Raw genomic sequence first — 17,273 nt, 5'->3', positions numbered from 1 at the left:
AGTTAGTGGATCCTGACTTAAAAACAGGTTGTGATCTTTATAAATACGCCTACATGCTGGCGGGTGCCCTCCCTGGCTCTCACACTCCCTGAAACCCCGGGAACTTAGAGGGCTGGAGGAGTTATTTTTAGGCGTCTTGGTTCAGCTCACCCTCACTGAGTAACCCTGTTAGCCACGGCTTCTGTTCGTATTTATTTAGAAAAGAAGAAGGGGGTGGGGATGCAGCTTAAGCGAATCGAATGCATAATCTGTTCCACTTTTTATTTGTTTCTTGGCCGCTTTTGTTGCTTGGACAGTAGCGCGCCCAGAGAACCCATCATTGTTGTTGGTTTCTGTTCTCTGCGGCTTGCTTTCTGAACTAAGGCCCCACCGGGCAGTTTTGTGGATCGCTTATAAAATGTCAGCTGGATTCGTACACTGGAGAGGGGCAAAGGAGACGGAAAGTCTTTCGTGAAAACAAGTACACTTCTCACGAATTGGTGGCTCGTCCAGTTAAAACTGCGTGCAGGGCCCGACCTTGCCATGTGCCATCAGTAAAGTACACTGAAACTGCATGCACGCGGTTGTGATTGCTTCAGATCTCGTTATCTTTTCCATCCCTTTTCTCAGAGATTAACAGCAAGTCTCTTCACACAAGGAACTATATGTGACCTCCTCCCTGGGGGACGGACAACAGAAAAGTGGGTGAAGGGAGACGTCGGACAGGGCAAGATATGACAAAATAATAATGTATAGATTATCAAGGGCTCATGAGGGAGGGGTGGGTGGGGAGGGAGGGGGAAAATAAGGACCTAATGCCGGGGGCTTAAGTGCAGAGGAAATGTTTTGAGAATGATGAGGGCAATGAATGTACAAATGCGTTTTACACAATTGATGTATGTATGGATTGTGATAAGAGTTGTATGAGCCCCTAATAAAATGATTAAAAAGAAAGAAAGAAAGCATCTAAGAGCTTGTTTTGGAGAGAGCAAAGAAGCCAGGAGCAGAGTTGGGAGTGCCCAGTGAGCAAGGTAAGCACCAATTGACTTGTGCTCACTTACTAACCTGTAGTGAGCAATTCACTTTGGATGTGGTGCAGAGCATGTGACACAGTCCACTACAGATTAGTAAGTAAGCACAAGTGGACCTGTGCTTACCTTGCTGACTAGGTCCTCCCTTCTGGTCAGGAACTGAACATTTGAAAAGAGATTTTGATTCTGTAGGAAGGTGCTGTAGACTTGGGAGAGAGACAGGTGCCAGCCAGGCATCATAGAAGCGGATCTTTGGTGAGCTGGGGGGTGTGACATTGTTCACGGTTGTTGTTTGTGTTGTCAAGTCCCATGGAGTCGGTTTGGACCCATAGAAACCCTGTGCACAACAGAACAAAACCCTGCCTGGTCCTGTCCCACCCTCACAACTCGTTCCTGTGCTTGAACCCCCAGTCCAGCCACAGTGCCCGTCTGTCTCCTTGAGGGTCTTCCCCTCCTTCACTGCCCCTCTACTTTACCAAACATGATGTCCCTCCAGTCCCTACAGAATAGTACATAAGCACAACTAACCTTTGCTTACCTGACTTGTTGGGTAATCCAACCATGGCCTAGAGTCAAGATAGATTGCAGCTGACCAGGAAGCCAGCCTAGGAGAAAGGGAAGGACGAGCTGGTGGCAGATCTAACTAGTAACAGTGGTAGCAGCCCAGCCAACACTGACCGAGGCATGCTCTGTGCCTGGGATTCTCACCCATTACCAAAAGAGGAGAGGGCCCCGCCTGGGCTGGCCCTGTGGCAAAAGGAGCATCACAGGGACCTGTGGGCTGTAGAAAGAGACCTGGCTCCACAGTGAGGCTTGCTTTGACGCTGGCTCTACCACTTATAAACGTGGGGGTTTCATCTTTTCTCCATTGGGTTTTTATGGAGATTAAAAGTGATAATGCACGGAAAAATCGTTTGAATATTCATACAACTTTACAAACATGAGGCGGCCGCACCATTAACGGAGAGGGGAGCCAGCCTGTATGTGAACTGAGGATCAAGGAAAATGGGGCGCACCTGCCTGCTGACAGGAAGTCTGTTATTCGCTCATCAATAAAGAACAATGGCAACATAAAATAATCAGGAGATAAGGAGTAAGATTGTTCCAGCCACCCACTGGCTGGAGCCAGAGGAGAACTTTGATGAATTGTGCCTGTGGTTACTCTGGTGCCATCCCCCCCTGCGTGCCTGGAGCAGGGCAGCAAGGCAAGAATGGGTGCTGCCTGCTACATGCCTCCTCTGTGCCATCAACCTGTGACACCGGCTTGTCCACGGCCTCCTCCCACCTTCCTTCCTCAGTTTCTCCGTAATCATCTCGGTGCTCTCAACCCTCTGGGACTGGTATTTTTATTTACCATTGCTCATACTTCTTGTCATTATTAGTGCCATTTTTAATTATTTATTACTCAAGCTCATCTTTCATTGGCTTGCTTAATGCTCTTCGGCCCATCAACCAGAGAACCAGGATTTGGACTCTGGTTGGTTGGATCAAGAGCCTGTCCTCTCACTCACTGCTCTGTAAAGAGCCTGTGCTTGTTGCTCCGTCCTCTATAGAACGTGGATTGCTCTCAGAGGGGAACCCCAAAGCTGAAGGTTCCAGTCTACCCAGGGGTGCCTCAGAAGAAATTCCTGGCAACCTGTTTTCAAAACAATCAGCCCCTGGGTGTAACCCCTGTGGAGCACAACTTAACTCACACACACACAGAGCCCCTCATCAGCTCACCCCTCACCCCTCCAGTCTGAGAGGAAAGCTGGGTAAGAGAGACTTTTTGCTTCTCTATGCTGCATCTTGGGGCTCCTGATAAGATGGCCAGTGGAGGAGGGAAGAAACAGTCTGTTACAGTAGTTCCAGCCCTCGTGTTGCCACACTGCCTCATTTCACAGGTGGGAAAACCGAGGTCCAGAACAGTGCTGCTACTCTCGAGAACAGACGTTGAACCAGATCCTTGTCTTGCTCTCAGGACATCGCTGTCGGAGCCTGACTCCTCTTCCCCCCACAACAGCATGGAGGGCCTCATCTGGCCCATCAAGACCCACGCGAAGAAGAAAAAGCACTGCCTCTTTTCCAAAGTGGGGGTCAGGTTTTCCTCCAGATACATCGCCGTGGGAAGGGCGGGGTGTTTCTTCTCCTCCAACGAGATCTACCCCCTAGATCTGATCACCCACTAAGAGGGAATGGAAAGGAGCCCTGGGGGGTGCTGTCGGATCAGCACTGGACAGCTAACTGCAAGGTCAGCAGTTCAACCCCAGCTGCAGCTCCTCGGGAGAAAGAGGAGGCTATCCCAGAAATCCCATGTGCGCCAAGGATGCACGCGGTGAGCGTGGGTTTGCTGTGGCTTTAGGAGGGATGAGAGCGTCTCGGTGACACAGTGGTTAAGTGTTCGATTGCTAGCCAAAAGGTGGGTGGTTTGAACGCACCCGCTGCTGTGAAGAACACAGACAGCCCCGGACACCTGTTGGGCAGTTCTACCCGGCCCAAGAGGGTCACTATGGGTCGCAGTCAACTTGATGGGAACGGCTTACATCCATTGGACAGAGTCACTCTTGGACCCTTTTTGCAATTTCTGTGCAATTGAGCGCAAGAGCGGTGCACAGGAGTCTGCGACAATGCCTGCGTCTTCTGGGATGAAATTACACCTTCCCCACCACCGCTGTTTCCGAAGACACACCCTAGCCTCACCTGATGGAGTTGGACAAGTTAGGCTCTGGGTTGGAACGTGGATGGTGATGCAAAGGCTATGCTTGAAATAACTTCCTTGGTGAGTTGAAGGCACCAAGACCCTGCGCTATGCTCTGGTTCCCAAAGCAGCCTCCCATGTCCTCCATAAATGGGGGGAAGCCTGCCCCCATCGCAGAGCAACGCTCCCCATTGCTACTTGAGAGAAGCTCTCATTTCTCCTTCAGGCACTGATGTCTCTTTCCATAAGGCTATGGGGCTGACCCACCTTGGCGGGTATGCAGCCGTTCTTTCATGTCATCAAAGCTTTCTAAATAAAGCATCCCCCAAAACAAAAGCTGGACTTGGTTTCCCAGCTCTCAACAGTTCCACCAAGATGGACAGAAGAGAGGCCATCACCCCGAGTCTGGCACAGTAGAGGAGATGCTTATCCCACCAGGCTTGTGGCTCAGTTCAAAGATGGCTAAGGTTAGCCTCAAACCCTGATCAGATGGTCATGATAAGCCACATGCGCTGCTGAAAGAATTTTCAGGCCTTGATTGGGAATGCTCCCATTTCTTTAAATCTTTGTCTGATCTAAAGCAGCACAGTTTGGGGAGAGTTACTTTTATTCATTCTAAACATTGCCATGAAAATCTATTCCAATATCTGATCGGAGACTTTTCCTAGACACTGGTCAAAGAGAAATAAGGCAAGTTCAAGTATGAGCTCAGGCATAGGCACAATTGTAAGGATGGTGCAGGACCAGGCAGTATGTCACCCTGTTGGGCATGGGTCAGGACCAACTCCATGACACCTACCAACAACATGTTCCGGTGTATATTCTTGTCGTCCAGTCTCAGCCATTGGTCTCCTATCGCAGTGACCTTGTGCTGTGCCATCCTCACGAAGGGTGCTGTGTTAGAGCCCATTGTGGAGCCACTGTGTTAGTCCGTCTTGTTGACAGTCTCCCCCTTTTCACTAGCCTTCTACTTTACCAAGCATGAAGACCTTTCCCAGGGACTGGGAAACATGCCCTGAGAACATGCCCAAAGTCCATGAGATAAAGTCTCACCATCCTCCCATCTAATGAGCATCCTGGTGGTACTGCTTCCAAGACAAATGTGTTCATTCCCCTAGAAACCTATAGTACAGTCAGTACTCTTCACCAACACCACAGTTCAAATGCATTGATTCTTCTTCAGCTGTCCTTATTTATTATACAGGGGTTTTTTGTTTGTTTGTTTTTTATTCTATGTCCAAGAAAATGTGTATTTAGGATGGTCTCATAGAATCAGGCAAAAGTTCAGTGAAAAACAAAACAATAATTTAAAAAATTTTTTATTTTTTAAGGAAAGGTCATTCTCAGAATCTGCTGCTAGGAAACCAATGGACTACGTCCCACCGCAGGCAGGTGGGGTTGGGGGGTGGGGGCAGTCTCACAGCCATAATGGCAACTGACTGCCCCTGGCTGCACTCAGAAGACTATTGTAGAGGTTTCATCTGCATAGGAGGCGGTTGAAACTACCCTGGCTTGGGCCGGGCACACCTTTCGTCAGGCCTGGTCTTATTAAAATATAAAACCAAAGGATCTGGCATCCTGCCCGATTTGAGCACATGTTCTGGGGAATAATGAACTTGGCAAACGGCAGTGTTAATCGTGGGGTGTCACTGGAAGCCATTGCCTTGGGGTCCTTTTGGAAATCATTTCGCTCCATTTCTCATGTAAACATATTTCCTCCGAAGCAGCACTGGCCTGACAAAGAAGGCAACGATAAAGAACACATCCTGCTCTTCATTTGGGGGCTTCGCTAGGACAGAAACACGGTCCTGAGGTCTTAGCAGTTGTGGTGCCATGGGGGATGAAGCTGTCAGATGGGTGCCCTCCTCTCCCCGCCCCACCCCCCAAATGCAAAGTGTGCTGAGGAGTATTTACTCAGCTGTGGGCGGTCACAAGCCTGTGGTGCCCTGGGGATAGGAAGGAGTGGTGTGGTCTTGCCCTGAACTACCCAGGTCCTTCCCAGCATCTCTTGGCAGAGCAGCCTGGCGAGGGCAAGCATCATTTACAACGAGCCTGCACAGAAGACCAGAAAAAACAATTGCAATTGAAAATTGGAGAGTCCACTCAGAAGCTGTGGTCCTCTCTGGCCTCTGTAGTGGTTCCTGTTGAGCTCATGCAGCCAACCAATTTGAGATGGTTCAATCCTCTGGGATTCCCCGTGGCTTGGTAGTATCTCATTATCTCCCTCTCTTGACCCGGGGCCAGCTCTCCCTGCCACCCACCCACAAGTATGCCGGCAACCCACACAAACGAGTCCAACGCAGCCCTAGTTCATCCTGCGTGCTTTGGCAGCCAAGGGGGAAAACAGACCTTGATTCCGGCTTTGGGGAAGGCTTTCTCTGAGTAAGGGACAAAGATATGGCCCCACTTCCTTCAGTCTGGCCTTCCTCCACTGAGCTCCCTCGGGGACAGCATTGTGACCCTGGAAAATGCACCACCACCCCATCCCCCATCCCCCACCCCCCCTAGGAAGAGCAGAGGCACCCGGATCCGCAGCCACTCGCACAGCAGTGCTTTGGGCAGACGGTGGTGGACACGCACGGTGGTCTCACAGAGGATGAAGAGATGACCGAGCTGCCCCCACCGAGCTTCAGAGGCAAGACTTTCCTCCTCAAGAAAGCAGGAGAGATGTCGAAAAGAGAAGAGGATCTTCAGCCTGCTTTTCCTCGACCCGGAATAGACTGGGCCTCAGCCCTTTCCACTAGCAGTAATTGTCTTAGCCAAAATAACCTCCTGCAGCACCCTCGAGGACAGTGGTTCTCAACCTGTGGGTCACGACCCCTTTGGGGGTCGAATGACCCTTTCACAGGGGTCGCCCGATTCATAACAGTAGCAAAATTACAGTTATGAAGTAGCAACGGAAATAATTTTATGGTTGGGAGGTATGAGGAACTGTATGAAAGGGTTGCGGCATGCGGAAGGTGGAGAACCACTGCTCTAGGGTGAGGATGGAGATAACCAACCAGATGGATGGAGTTGAGGTGGGGGTGGGGGTGCTTATCTTACAAGTGAGAAGCATTTGTGCCAGAGATGCACCATGGCCTATAAAGTGACTTTCTGCCAAGTCAGAAATCAGGCGTCCTCTGACTTTCATAATGAAATCAGTGATACAGACCTACGAAAACAATATATCCGAACTGCTTGAAGGGAGCACTTGGTGAGAAGGCACTAGGACTCCACAAGCTCATGAGGTGTAGTCCCCTGCCAGGATTGTTCGTGTCTGCTGGGAGCCGTAGCACCTCTGAACAGTGTGCATGCTCACTGTCAGCACACCCCAGTTCCCGGCATCTCCTCCCACCCTCCTCTGCCCACAGCAACGCCTCCTGTGCCTGGACATATCCCCTTGAAGGGGGACTGGTGTCTCCTTGTAGCATGTGCCAAGCACATGAGATCAGTCTTGCCGGTCTCCTTTCTAAGGCGCATTCTGGCTGTACTTCCTCCAAGACGGGTTGGTCCGTTCTGTTGGCAGTCCGGGTATTGGGACAAGAACTCTGTCCCTCAGAATTCTGATCTGGGTCGTCGTGCAATGGGTGTGTTCATTCACTCCTTCCTTCAACAGATGCCTGCAGCAATGTGGCCACCCTTGTACTCAGAGCTTTCCTTACGCTTCCAAATTCCTTCAGTCCAGGACTTCCTCATTGGCTGATAATAGTTATTAAAAAGCATCCCTTTGACTGATCGCTTTGCCAATTTTAAGGAAGTGCCTTAAGTAGCAAGTATTTCCTCTTTTAACCACGTTTCCCCTAGGTGGTCCATTGTCCCTCCCACTTCTCAGCTGAGGAAACCAAGTCTTGGAGCCTTTGTCTGACTGCTCCGCAGCGGGGCTGGTGGTGGTGGAGCCAGGTCATCTCACTGAAAGCCTGGGCTCTGCACTCATACAACTGCCCACCCCGTTCCAGGACGTCCCTGAAGGGCATCTGTATGTGCCACTTAGATCTCGTCGGCAATCACCTGGCTGTGAACAGTCCTCTCTCCGAGGCCAGTCCTCCACAAAGCAGCTGGCTCCCTCCTGCCGGAGTGAAACTGGAAGGACCTTCGGAGCCAGACTTAAATCGGACTCCTAGGCCCGCCCTCCTCTCACAAGTTGTTTCCTGGAGAAAGTGATTAACCTCTCTGGGCCCCTTTCTAAAGTAGTAGCCGCAGATGCCAACAGAACACTGGATACTTTACACTTGGCTCACCACAAGGCTGTTACCCTATTGCATAGCGGAGGCACAGAGAAATGAAAGGTCAAGGAGTTTGCTGTCACTTTGAGGACCAAGGTGGGACGGACCCGAGGCAGGGTCTTTTCAGTTGCCTCCCATGCCTGTGAGAGCTGGGCGGTGAGCAAGGACGGCCCGAGAAGAATGGGTGCCTCTGAATGGTGAGGCTGGTGAAGACCGTAGACAGTACCATGGACTGCCTGCGCAAACAAGCCTGCTTTAGAAGTGCAGCCAGAATGCGCCGTAGATGTGAGACTGGCAAGGTTGATGTCACATACTTTGTGCATGCTAAAAGCAGACAGCAGGCCCTGGAGAAGGACATCATGCTTGCTAAAGTGGGGTCAGAGTAAAAGACAGAGACCCTCGACAAGACGCATTAGCCCCGTGGCTGCAGCAGTAGGTTCAAGCATCACAGCCGTGAGGACGGCATGGGACGCGGCAGTGTTTCATCTTCATCATTGGGCGCTAGGTGTCGGAGCTGATGCAAATTCACTCACAGAGAGAGCCGCGCCCGTTTGTGGTGAAGATTCTGATTTTGGTCTTGTCTCAAAATCCCTTACATCTTTGGCATAGGACTTCCAGGCCAGCTAGCTGAAGCTTTCCTGAGAAGGGGGGCTCCTTTGGAGGAGGTGTCTGTTGGTGCACACCATTTTACCTCCCCCGCACTTGCTGGCTGCCAGGCGGGGAGGAGGGGGTACAAGGAGACACATGGGGACTGGTGGTGGTGCCACCAGCACAAGCGTACTTGTCCCCCACCCAGTCCCTCCAGCCCTAGCAGCACAGTGCGCTGGCTCTGGAGCTGCAGGTCTTTCTTGTTGGCAGTAATTAAACCTTTCCGACTCAGTATCTTACATTAAATACACACACACACACACACACACACACACACACGCCTCTCACTTGAATTGCCTCCTTGATCCAGTTCACCTGGAGCTATTTAGTTCCTGCAGTTTGTTTGCATGAGAAGTGAGGGTGGGGGACAAACTCTTAAGCCTCAACCCATTATGGTTGATAATACAGAGCTGCTGGAAATGTTAGTTGAGTAAACTTTGGGTTCACACTTCCTGGATTTGAAGTCTAGTTCCACATCCTCCGTGTGCACGATCTGAGTTTTTGTGTCCATGAAGTGGGGCGAATAACTGAAGATTCGATGAGATAGCCATGGAAACACGACCCCTTATAAGTGCTCAGTAAATATGAGCCCAATTATCATCATTCAGCCCCTCTATCCCTCAACCCCTTCTTTCTCTCCCACCCTGTGATCTTGTTCTGAGGAGCCAGGTACCCTAGCCTCTAGCTCCCCTTCCCCCGGCCAACACACACACCTCTTCACGTACTGGCTTATTTCACTTCTAGAAGCCTCCATGTCATTACCTGGAAAACGGGCCTGTGCTTAATGGAAGCTACTTTGTAAGGTTGTTGTGAAGGTCCGGTGAGAGCTTCAGTCCCGTGCAGGGAGCTCAGCGAGGAGATTCTTCCAGCAGTGTTGTTCCAGCAGTCCGAAGGCATGCCTGGAAGGAGGTTGAGGGGAGCTCTCTGAGCCAGAGGGCCTGAAGTAGCCAGAATTTTTAGGGGTTGCTAATGCCTGCATCTAAGCCTCGGGCATCAAGAGTCTGCTGGCTTGTCTTATCACCGTGACTCCTGTGTCTGGACTTGATGGGCCAAAGAGCAAGACTGACCACATGGATGGATGGATGCATGGATACTGCAGACAGGTTTCAGAAATGGAATGGGTTGGGTTCAAGAAACGTGACAGAATCTCCAGGCAGAACTCTTCTAGGTGTTTAAGCTCAAAAGACCCCCCTCCTCTTCTCTCCTCTCCTCTTCTGCCATTCTTCTCCCTTCTAGCGTTAGACATCCTCTCTGAATCTTGGTCTCAACCCTGAGAAGTAGAAACGTATCATTCTCATCTTGCAGACAAGGACTGAAACTTGGAGGTGAGCCACATGCCCCCCCCCCCTATAAACCAGGTGAAATGCAGAGCCAAGAGTTGAACTTTGTGGGGCAGGAGGAAGCTCCCCTTTGCTCACCAGTGTTCGGATTTTGAAACAAGTCTTTCCACTTGCCATTCTCCCAAATGCCCCCTTCAGCACCAAACAAGGAGTGTCTCCATGTGGTAGATGCCTCTCCTGGAAGTCATCTGGGCTTCCAAAGGCCGGCCGCTCTGGCTCTTGTAGACGTACCACTGCTGTCTTGCACAGTCACGGTGGGAACGTCTACTTGCTGCACTCTCATCCACCTCGTCACCTGCCCTTCATCCTGCTTGACATTTTACAGAATCAGGACCCAACAGCGATGGGCAAGATGTAGTCTGTGTTGAGGATTTTGGAGGGCCTCTCGTTGCATCAGAGAAGTCAGGGTGATGTTTCTCAATGGTTCTTCTGCCCTCAAGAAGCAAGCATGTCAAGTATGTGATGGAGGGTTATGACCAGGACTCAAAGAGGAACTAGAGTCTGGGCACCAGAAGGGTAAGGTGACCAGATTTTAACATTGGTAAAGCGGGACAAAAGCAGGACACCATCGATAAAACTCAGATCCTGGCGAAATAGCCACATGGCAGCCAAAAACCGTATACCCTAGCTTGTCGTACATTCTTTCCAAAAATCGCGACTGTCCCACCAAAAGCGGGACATCTGGTCACCTTACAGAAGGGTGAAGTTGGATTCCTGGCAGTGTATCTCTTGAGTGAGTGTGGTGACGACACAAGTCTCCAGGCTGCTCATTTTCCTTTGCCCTGTTTATTTTCCTCAAAGGAGTCCCAAGGGTATAGTGGCTTACCATTGGTCTACTAACCACAGGGTCAGCAGTTCAAACTGACCAGCCACTCCGTGGGAGAAAGCCGAGGCTGTCTACTCCTGTAAAGATTTGCCATCTTAGAAACCTGATACAGGGTGGCTAGAGTTCCACTTAACCGCAGTGGTGTGAGGATTTCATTTCCCGAGGCAATTTTGTGGGGATAAGTGTGAATTCCTGTGAAATGCTTTGACTCCCTAAGAACAGTATCAGATACATCGAGTGAAGTTCAACCCAGAAAAGCCCTGCTGATCCAGAGATAGATCTTTTTTCCCTCTCTAGAGTGAGACGAAAATGAGAACGCTTTAGACGGCGGCATTTTTCTCCCTTCTCTTTCCCTTCTCCACTCCTCACCCCCAATCTGTGGGGCCAGAGTGGCTGTCGCACCATCCCCTGGTGAACAGAGGCTCCGCGAGGAGAAGGAAGGTGCACACCCCACCGTGGCCAAGACGAAGGCCACAAGCCACCCTGATCCTTTGACCGACACTGACGCCCAAGCACTCGCTGTGGTGTCCCTGACTTTGGCAGTGTGGTTCCTCTAACTCTCTGCCTCCACCTTGACTTGGGCTTTGATGAGAAAGCAGAAGGAACTCAGGCCCACCCCTAGGGGCTTGGGGTTTTCGTCCTGGAACAGCATCAACCGAACTCGCAGAGGCAAGCGGGATCTGGATTCCTGTGGCCTGGGCTAACTTAGGTCCAAAGAAACCCAGTGCCCATGATCATCATCTTCATCCCCCAAATGTGGCCATGCCCTCTGGCTTCCCTTCTCCCACTCGCCCTCCTCCCGCCACGGAGGGCTTTGGGTTTGCCTGCTGTCTCTTTCCTACTGGCATGTCGTTCCGTATTTGAAATACTGGGGATAATCTAAACGCTCTTGGCTGTAGAACCTGCAATAACCAAACAGCCTCCCTGAAAGCTGCCTCTCCGGGTTCTCTGTGGGTCCCAAGCACTGCTGCTCCACGGACATCAGGAAGCATTTGGTCGCCTTGCTTGTGTATCGTGGACCTGGGCTCTCGGCTTCCTGTCACAGGATGGCTAGGTTTGTGTGCAGGCATCCAAAGGAAGCCAGACGGCTGCAGCCCTGGGTGACAGGATAAAAGGTCTTTGGGTGACCTCTCCGCCTAGTCCCGGTGTGGGATTATCGAATGAGCAAAGTAAGCATGAGCACCCATGAGCTTGCTTGCTTACTACTCTGCAGGGAACAGTGTTGCATGGGGTGCCGTCAGTCTGTCTCTCAGTTGGCAGAGTAGTAAATGGGCAGAGGATGGCCATGCTCGCCTTGCTGACTGCTCCTCTGCGCCCCCCCCCCCCCCCCTCGTTCCTGCCCCTCAGGAACCGGGCATTTGAAGAGGCTTTCGTTCTGTGGTTAGGGGTCCGGAGGCCTGGTGGGGAGGGAGATGCCAGCCAAAGTAGACACAGAATCTTTGATGTGGTGAAAGTGTGTAAAATTGCTCGCTGAAGTTTAAGAAGTCAGCCTGTGCTTACTTAGTTCCTGCGCAGGCCAGCCTTGCTCCCCCTTCTCTCAGGTCAGCGAAGCGTCCTGGGCCCGAGTGTCGCAGTCTGGGTGCCTCCCACCCAAAAAGAGCGACACTGATGTAGTGGTCACCAACCCCACCCCACCCCCACGGGGTCAGCGGCCCGCACACACGTAAGACTGACAAGAGTGTCAAAGTGCAATCCCCCCAAGGCCAGCGAGGGGCCTGACGTGTGTCTCTCCATTCCCCTCCAGATCTGCTGACCATGAAAGAGTACCACTGTTTGCTGCAGTTGCTGTGCCCCGATTTCCCACTGGAGCTCACTCGGAAAGCAGCCAGGTACGGTACGTCTTCTGGGCCCTGGACGGACAGACAGATCCCCAACTAAGCACACACGCACACACACATACACACACACACACCGACCCTCATGGACCCTCATGGACCTCGGCTTCCGAGCAAAACCTGATATTTAGACAAGCGCCGTAAAACCCTTCAGGGAGAATGAAACCAGCAGGGACGGAATTGGCGTTTGGAGAGGGGTCTATTGGGGATGGGATCAAAGATATAATACTGACTTGGTGTCTTTCCAAAGGGAAGCCAGATGACCCTTCCTTTCTGGCCTCTGTAGGGAGCCTAAGAGTCTGAAGATGGGGCAGGGGCAATGAAAAGGCCAAAAAAAAAAAATCCTGGTGGATATGCTGAGAAACTGGGGGAGAGGGGCAAGAGTTGGCTGTGACGTGTGGTGTAGGGACTTGGGCTTGGGGTCAGCACCAGCATGGAGGTGCTATGATAAAGCCTCGACTGAGTCAATGGCACACTGCACTATTTCCGAGCAGAGACGCCTCGGGCTTAGCCCCAAGCCAGGAGGACTGGCAGAGAGGAGGGTGCACCCTCTCTGGGTTTGGCTTCACTAGTCTTGTTTTAGCCAAATGAGGTGCACAGCCTCTGCCTGTGGCCTCTTTCCTTACCATGCACCGCTAGCTCAGTCACAAATGCAAGTACAAGAACAGTACAGGTATGGCAGAAATCTTGCCTTCTAGAAAATGCCCATGGTCCCTAAATCATATAGCCTGGATTGACTACCTTCACTGGCTCATTGAAATCTATTTTCCTTAACCATCTCATTTAAGCCTTAAAACTAGGCCACCGCCCACTTTACCAAAGAGCAAGCTGAAGTCCTGAGCATTTAACTATGTTGTCCAGACTTGCTGACCGCTGCAAAGTGGCGGGGGCAAGATTTGAACCCAAGTCTGCCTGAAATCCATCCTTTCCTCTCAACTCCTCCCTCCCTGGGCCCTGCGTCCCGTCAGAACATTCTGGAACATTCTGCTTGGTGGCCTGATCCACTGACCCCAAGGCTCCATTGGCTCTTCTGCACCAAGGACCCCTACCCTCCTAAAACAAGCCGACCCCTGGCTCCGCTGCCGGGGCCAGGGAAGGGAAACAGCCGGACAAACACTAGGGCGGGGCTGCTTCGCAATGCACAGAGCCTGCGCTCATGCTGGGCCCACGCTGAAGCTGCGTTGCCACCCCGCACCCCAAATTGTGTAGGTCTTCTCTCTCCCAGCGACAAGCGGCCACCGATAAAAGCTGTGGGTCAGCCTTTTCTCATTTTAACTTATCTGCTCTCCAAAGGAGACTTGGGTTTCTTTGGGCCTTTTAAAATTTGTTTGTCTTACCTTAGCTTAAAAGGAAAATAGTGTGGGGAATAGTATCTGTAATTTTAAAGCAGCCAAGTGGAGTTAACTTCAAACGTCCATGATCGACACGTGTCCGCTTTGGGTTCAGATTATTCTGAGGAAGATTTAGCCCCTAAAAGCCAGCTCTGGCCTTAACTAGAGAAATCCAACATCAAGAAAAGAAGGGGTGTATCACGTGCCAGCAGGCACGACTACACCAGACTCAGGGGCTGCTGGCCCTCTGGGCTTAATGTCCAGCCTAGATCAATCCCAGCCCCCTCCACAAGTGTCTGCAGAACGCACCCACAAAAACGTGTCGAAGAACCCCTTGTCTGGCCTTCTGCCTGGCTCTAATCGTCCTTCGTTCTGAGACAGTCAGAGTCAGCAACTATATTCTAACGTCTTCATTGATCCGTCCCTTTGGGGAGCAGTTGGTTATTTCTGGGGTGCTGTTTTGAAGGAGCCCTGGGGATGCCGTGGGTGACACACGGGGCTGCTAACCACAAGGTCAGCTGTTTGAACCCATGTTTCTTAGAAAGGGGAGGCTGTTGACTCACGTAAAGAGTGACAGTCTCAACACCCAAAGGGACAGGTGTCACCTGTTCTGTAGGATCACTCTGAGTCGGAAGCACCTGGGTAACAGTGAATGTAGTTTGTTTTTAATGATGACGAATCCCAGGTCACTCCTTTATTGGTGAGCTTAGTTTTTAGAGTTTTAGAGTTTTTAGAGTTACTTTGAACTGCTTTGTTCTGCGTCCTGGGGTTGCAGTCTGAATAAAATAGGATTCGTTCCCCTCAAAGAGCTCCATGTCTCTTTTTAAAAGGGAGAGCTTGGCTCCTGGTCTCTGGCTGCCACCACTTTGTGATGCATCACCTTGCTTTCTACCTACCACTCCCCAACAGCCTCTATCCTCCTCTCCGCCCCTGAAGAGGGGGGTCAGCATACTATGAGGGCAAGGCCTGCTGATGACTTTGCAGTTGCTCTGTCCAAATGCCTTGATCTCTGCAGCCACTGGAAGAGCTGAGTAATTGCCAGGCCCCTCTAAGAACTACAGACGCATACAATGATGGAGTCTTCCAAGCCTGACTGGTGTTTGATGGAGACCTCCCACCTGTACGCTTGAGAAGGTTACAGTGTTGCAGTCTGTGTGGATAGCCCTGTGAGGGAAGGATGGGGTTGCAAAGAGGGTAATGTCCTCCGTCCTTTCTGCAGAGCTAGATCAATGCAGGAGTAGAGTGTGTTTTCTGTGCACACATAAGCCTCAGGCTGCCATATAAGCCCCACTGGTATGCATACTCTCCAGCTCTGTGTGTGTGTGTGTGTGTGTACACTCACATGTGGAAAAATTCTGTCTGTACTGTTTAAGCGTTTCTCATTCCATCCTCGAGTCAGAATCCCAGCATCCCCCCACATATGCTCGGGCATCCGACAAGCACCACAGATGGGAGAGGTGACACCGCCTCCAGAGCAATTGCCGTCCTGGACAAGGAACTTCCCTGTCCCGTCTCCTGGGGGAGCTGCCTTTATTGAGGGCCCCACGGCCTGGGGACAGGCCACAGAAAGAGGCCCCAGTGTGCGATGATGTGTGCCTCGAAGAATGCGTCCGTCCGCAGGCAGCTGTAAGCCAGAGCCCTGCCTCGGCCACGGTGCCGCCACACATGCCTGCCTTCTGTGCTGGGGGCCCTGTGGCCAAGCCTGGGGCTGGCAGGTGTGAGCAGGAAACTGGACTGGGAAGGGCAGAGGGCCCCCCAACCCCCTCCTCTGTAGTGCGAGCCTCCAGGCCACATTATCCTGGAGGCTCTCTGTCCTGGGGTGGAGAGCATGCGGGGAGGAGCCACCCTGCTGCGTTCCACTGGCCAGACGGTGTGGCCTTGAGAATGTCATGTCACTTCTTTGAGCTTCGCTTCTCCTTTATAAAATGAAAATAATGTTAACGTTCAAAGGCGTTAGAAGTCTGTAATGTAGACATAGTGCCTGACACAGAGAAGTCTTTCAACAAATGGTAGGGAGGGAGGAGGAGTAGCCTTCCCTTGAACTATAGAAAGCACTGTTAGCACGCACACCACGGAGCCCTGGGGGTGCTGGCAGAGAGATGTTAGGCTACTCACCTGACAGGTCAGTGACTTCAACCCACCAGGGTGGGGCTGGGCGTGGATGAGCCTGTCTAGTCCCCTAAGGACTTAGAGAAGTCCCAGAAACCCTACAGGGCCATGTTTGACTCGGAACATCGGAGCGACACCCCAGGCTGTATATCCCACTTAGGCCTCCTTAACTGAGCACCTTGAACTTCTCTCATTAACAGCTCTCAGCCCTGTATCCATATCTGTAAAATAAGATAATGATGTCACTAATTCATGTGGTGGTGGTGAGAGGTCAGCAGTCAAAAATAGAGAGTGCTTAGCCCGTTGTGGACATTCAATGAAGAGTGGTGTCGTGCAGTTACAGTGAGGACGGCCTTACTGTGTGGTGGTGACCACGCTTTTAAAGGCTCAGTGAGAAGTTCCTAGGTTTTCCCTGAGGCAGTGCTTTCCAACACGGTTTCACTTCCTGACACACGTACCCGCCCCCTGCTGGGCCAAGGGGACCACCGCACCTGTAACCCATTGGAGGCCCCCGTGATACAGGCTTGGGAAGCTCCGCTCCAGGAATGAAGATTTAAGGCAGTGGTTCTCCAACATAAGCCTCAGCAGAGTCACCTGCTGGGCTTGTTAAGTCACAGGTGGCCAGACTCCATCCATAGAGTTTCTGCGTCCATAGAAAGCACAGGTGTCTCAAGGTGGTGCTGACAGTCTAGGGACCACTCTGAAACTCAGACCCCTGATTTAGGGCACTCGGTGTGGGTCTCCTCCTGATACACGATAAGTCGGTTGGATTGCGAAGAGTTCACTGGCTTCCCCATGACATAACCTGAAGCTCCGCTGAACTCACTCTCCTTCTCCGAGGGCCAGATCCCCTCCCGAGTGACACGTGTCTAATAGGACATATGAGTATGTCTTATTACCCTGGCTGTGTTCTAAATCCATACAGCGCTGCAAGGGCACACCCACCCCTCAGCCAACCTCACGATAACTGCTCATCCCATCCACAGCCCCCTTCCTGCTGGCCTGGGTCACAAAGGCAACCTCGCCTGATGCTAAAGGGCTGAGATGCGGCACCCACGTCCCGGGGCCCAGCCGTTTCTTCACTTACTGGCCATGACTTGGTGCAAGTGGCTTTCCCTGCTCTGAGGCACCGGCCTCGGGGAGTTGGTTATGGGTTTTGTGAGACGAGCAGGTAAAATACCAGTGACATGCTCCTTAGAGGGCATCACCTGCGGTACTTTGAAGAAGAAGTCAGTCATGAGAATGGCGTGCCTGCCTTATTCATCCTTCAGATGTTTACAAGGCATCTGGTG

At 51.7% G+C, this 17,273-nt stretch overlaps 1 protein-coding gene across 3 annotated transcripts in view; it reads left to right on the top strand.

The window, feature by feature from the left end:
* CUNH11orf49 (chromosome unknown C11orf49 homolog) overlaps nucleotides 1-17,273 on the top strand; it is a 225,976-nt gene that overhangs the window by 177,940 nt on the left and 30,763 nt on the right. For all 3 annotated transcript variants that reach the window (XM_045291035.1, XM_045291034.1, XM_004708346.4), the window contains exon 4: nucleotides 12,451-12,535. In XM_045291035.1, coding sequence (XP_045146970.1) covers nucleotides 12,451-12,535 — 85 coding nt within the window. The remainder of the gene's footprint in view (nucleotides 1-12,450; nucleotides 12,536-17,273) is intronic.

This window comes from Echinops telfairi, unplaced genomic scaffold (genome assembly GCF_000313985.2).
Source record: "Echinops telfairi isolate 266 unplaced genomic scaffold, ASM31398v2 ScPeMD7_60;HRSCAF=208, whole genome shotgun sequence".
Classification (NCBI taxonomy): domain Eukaryota; kingdom Metazoa; phylum Chordata; class Mammalia; order Afrosoricida; family Tenrecidae; genus Echinops; species Echinops telfairi.
Note: the sequence above shows the minus strand (reverse complement) of the source record. Positions and strands in the feature narration are given on the sequence as shown.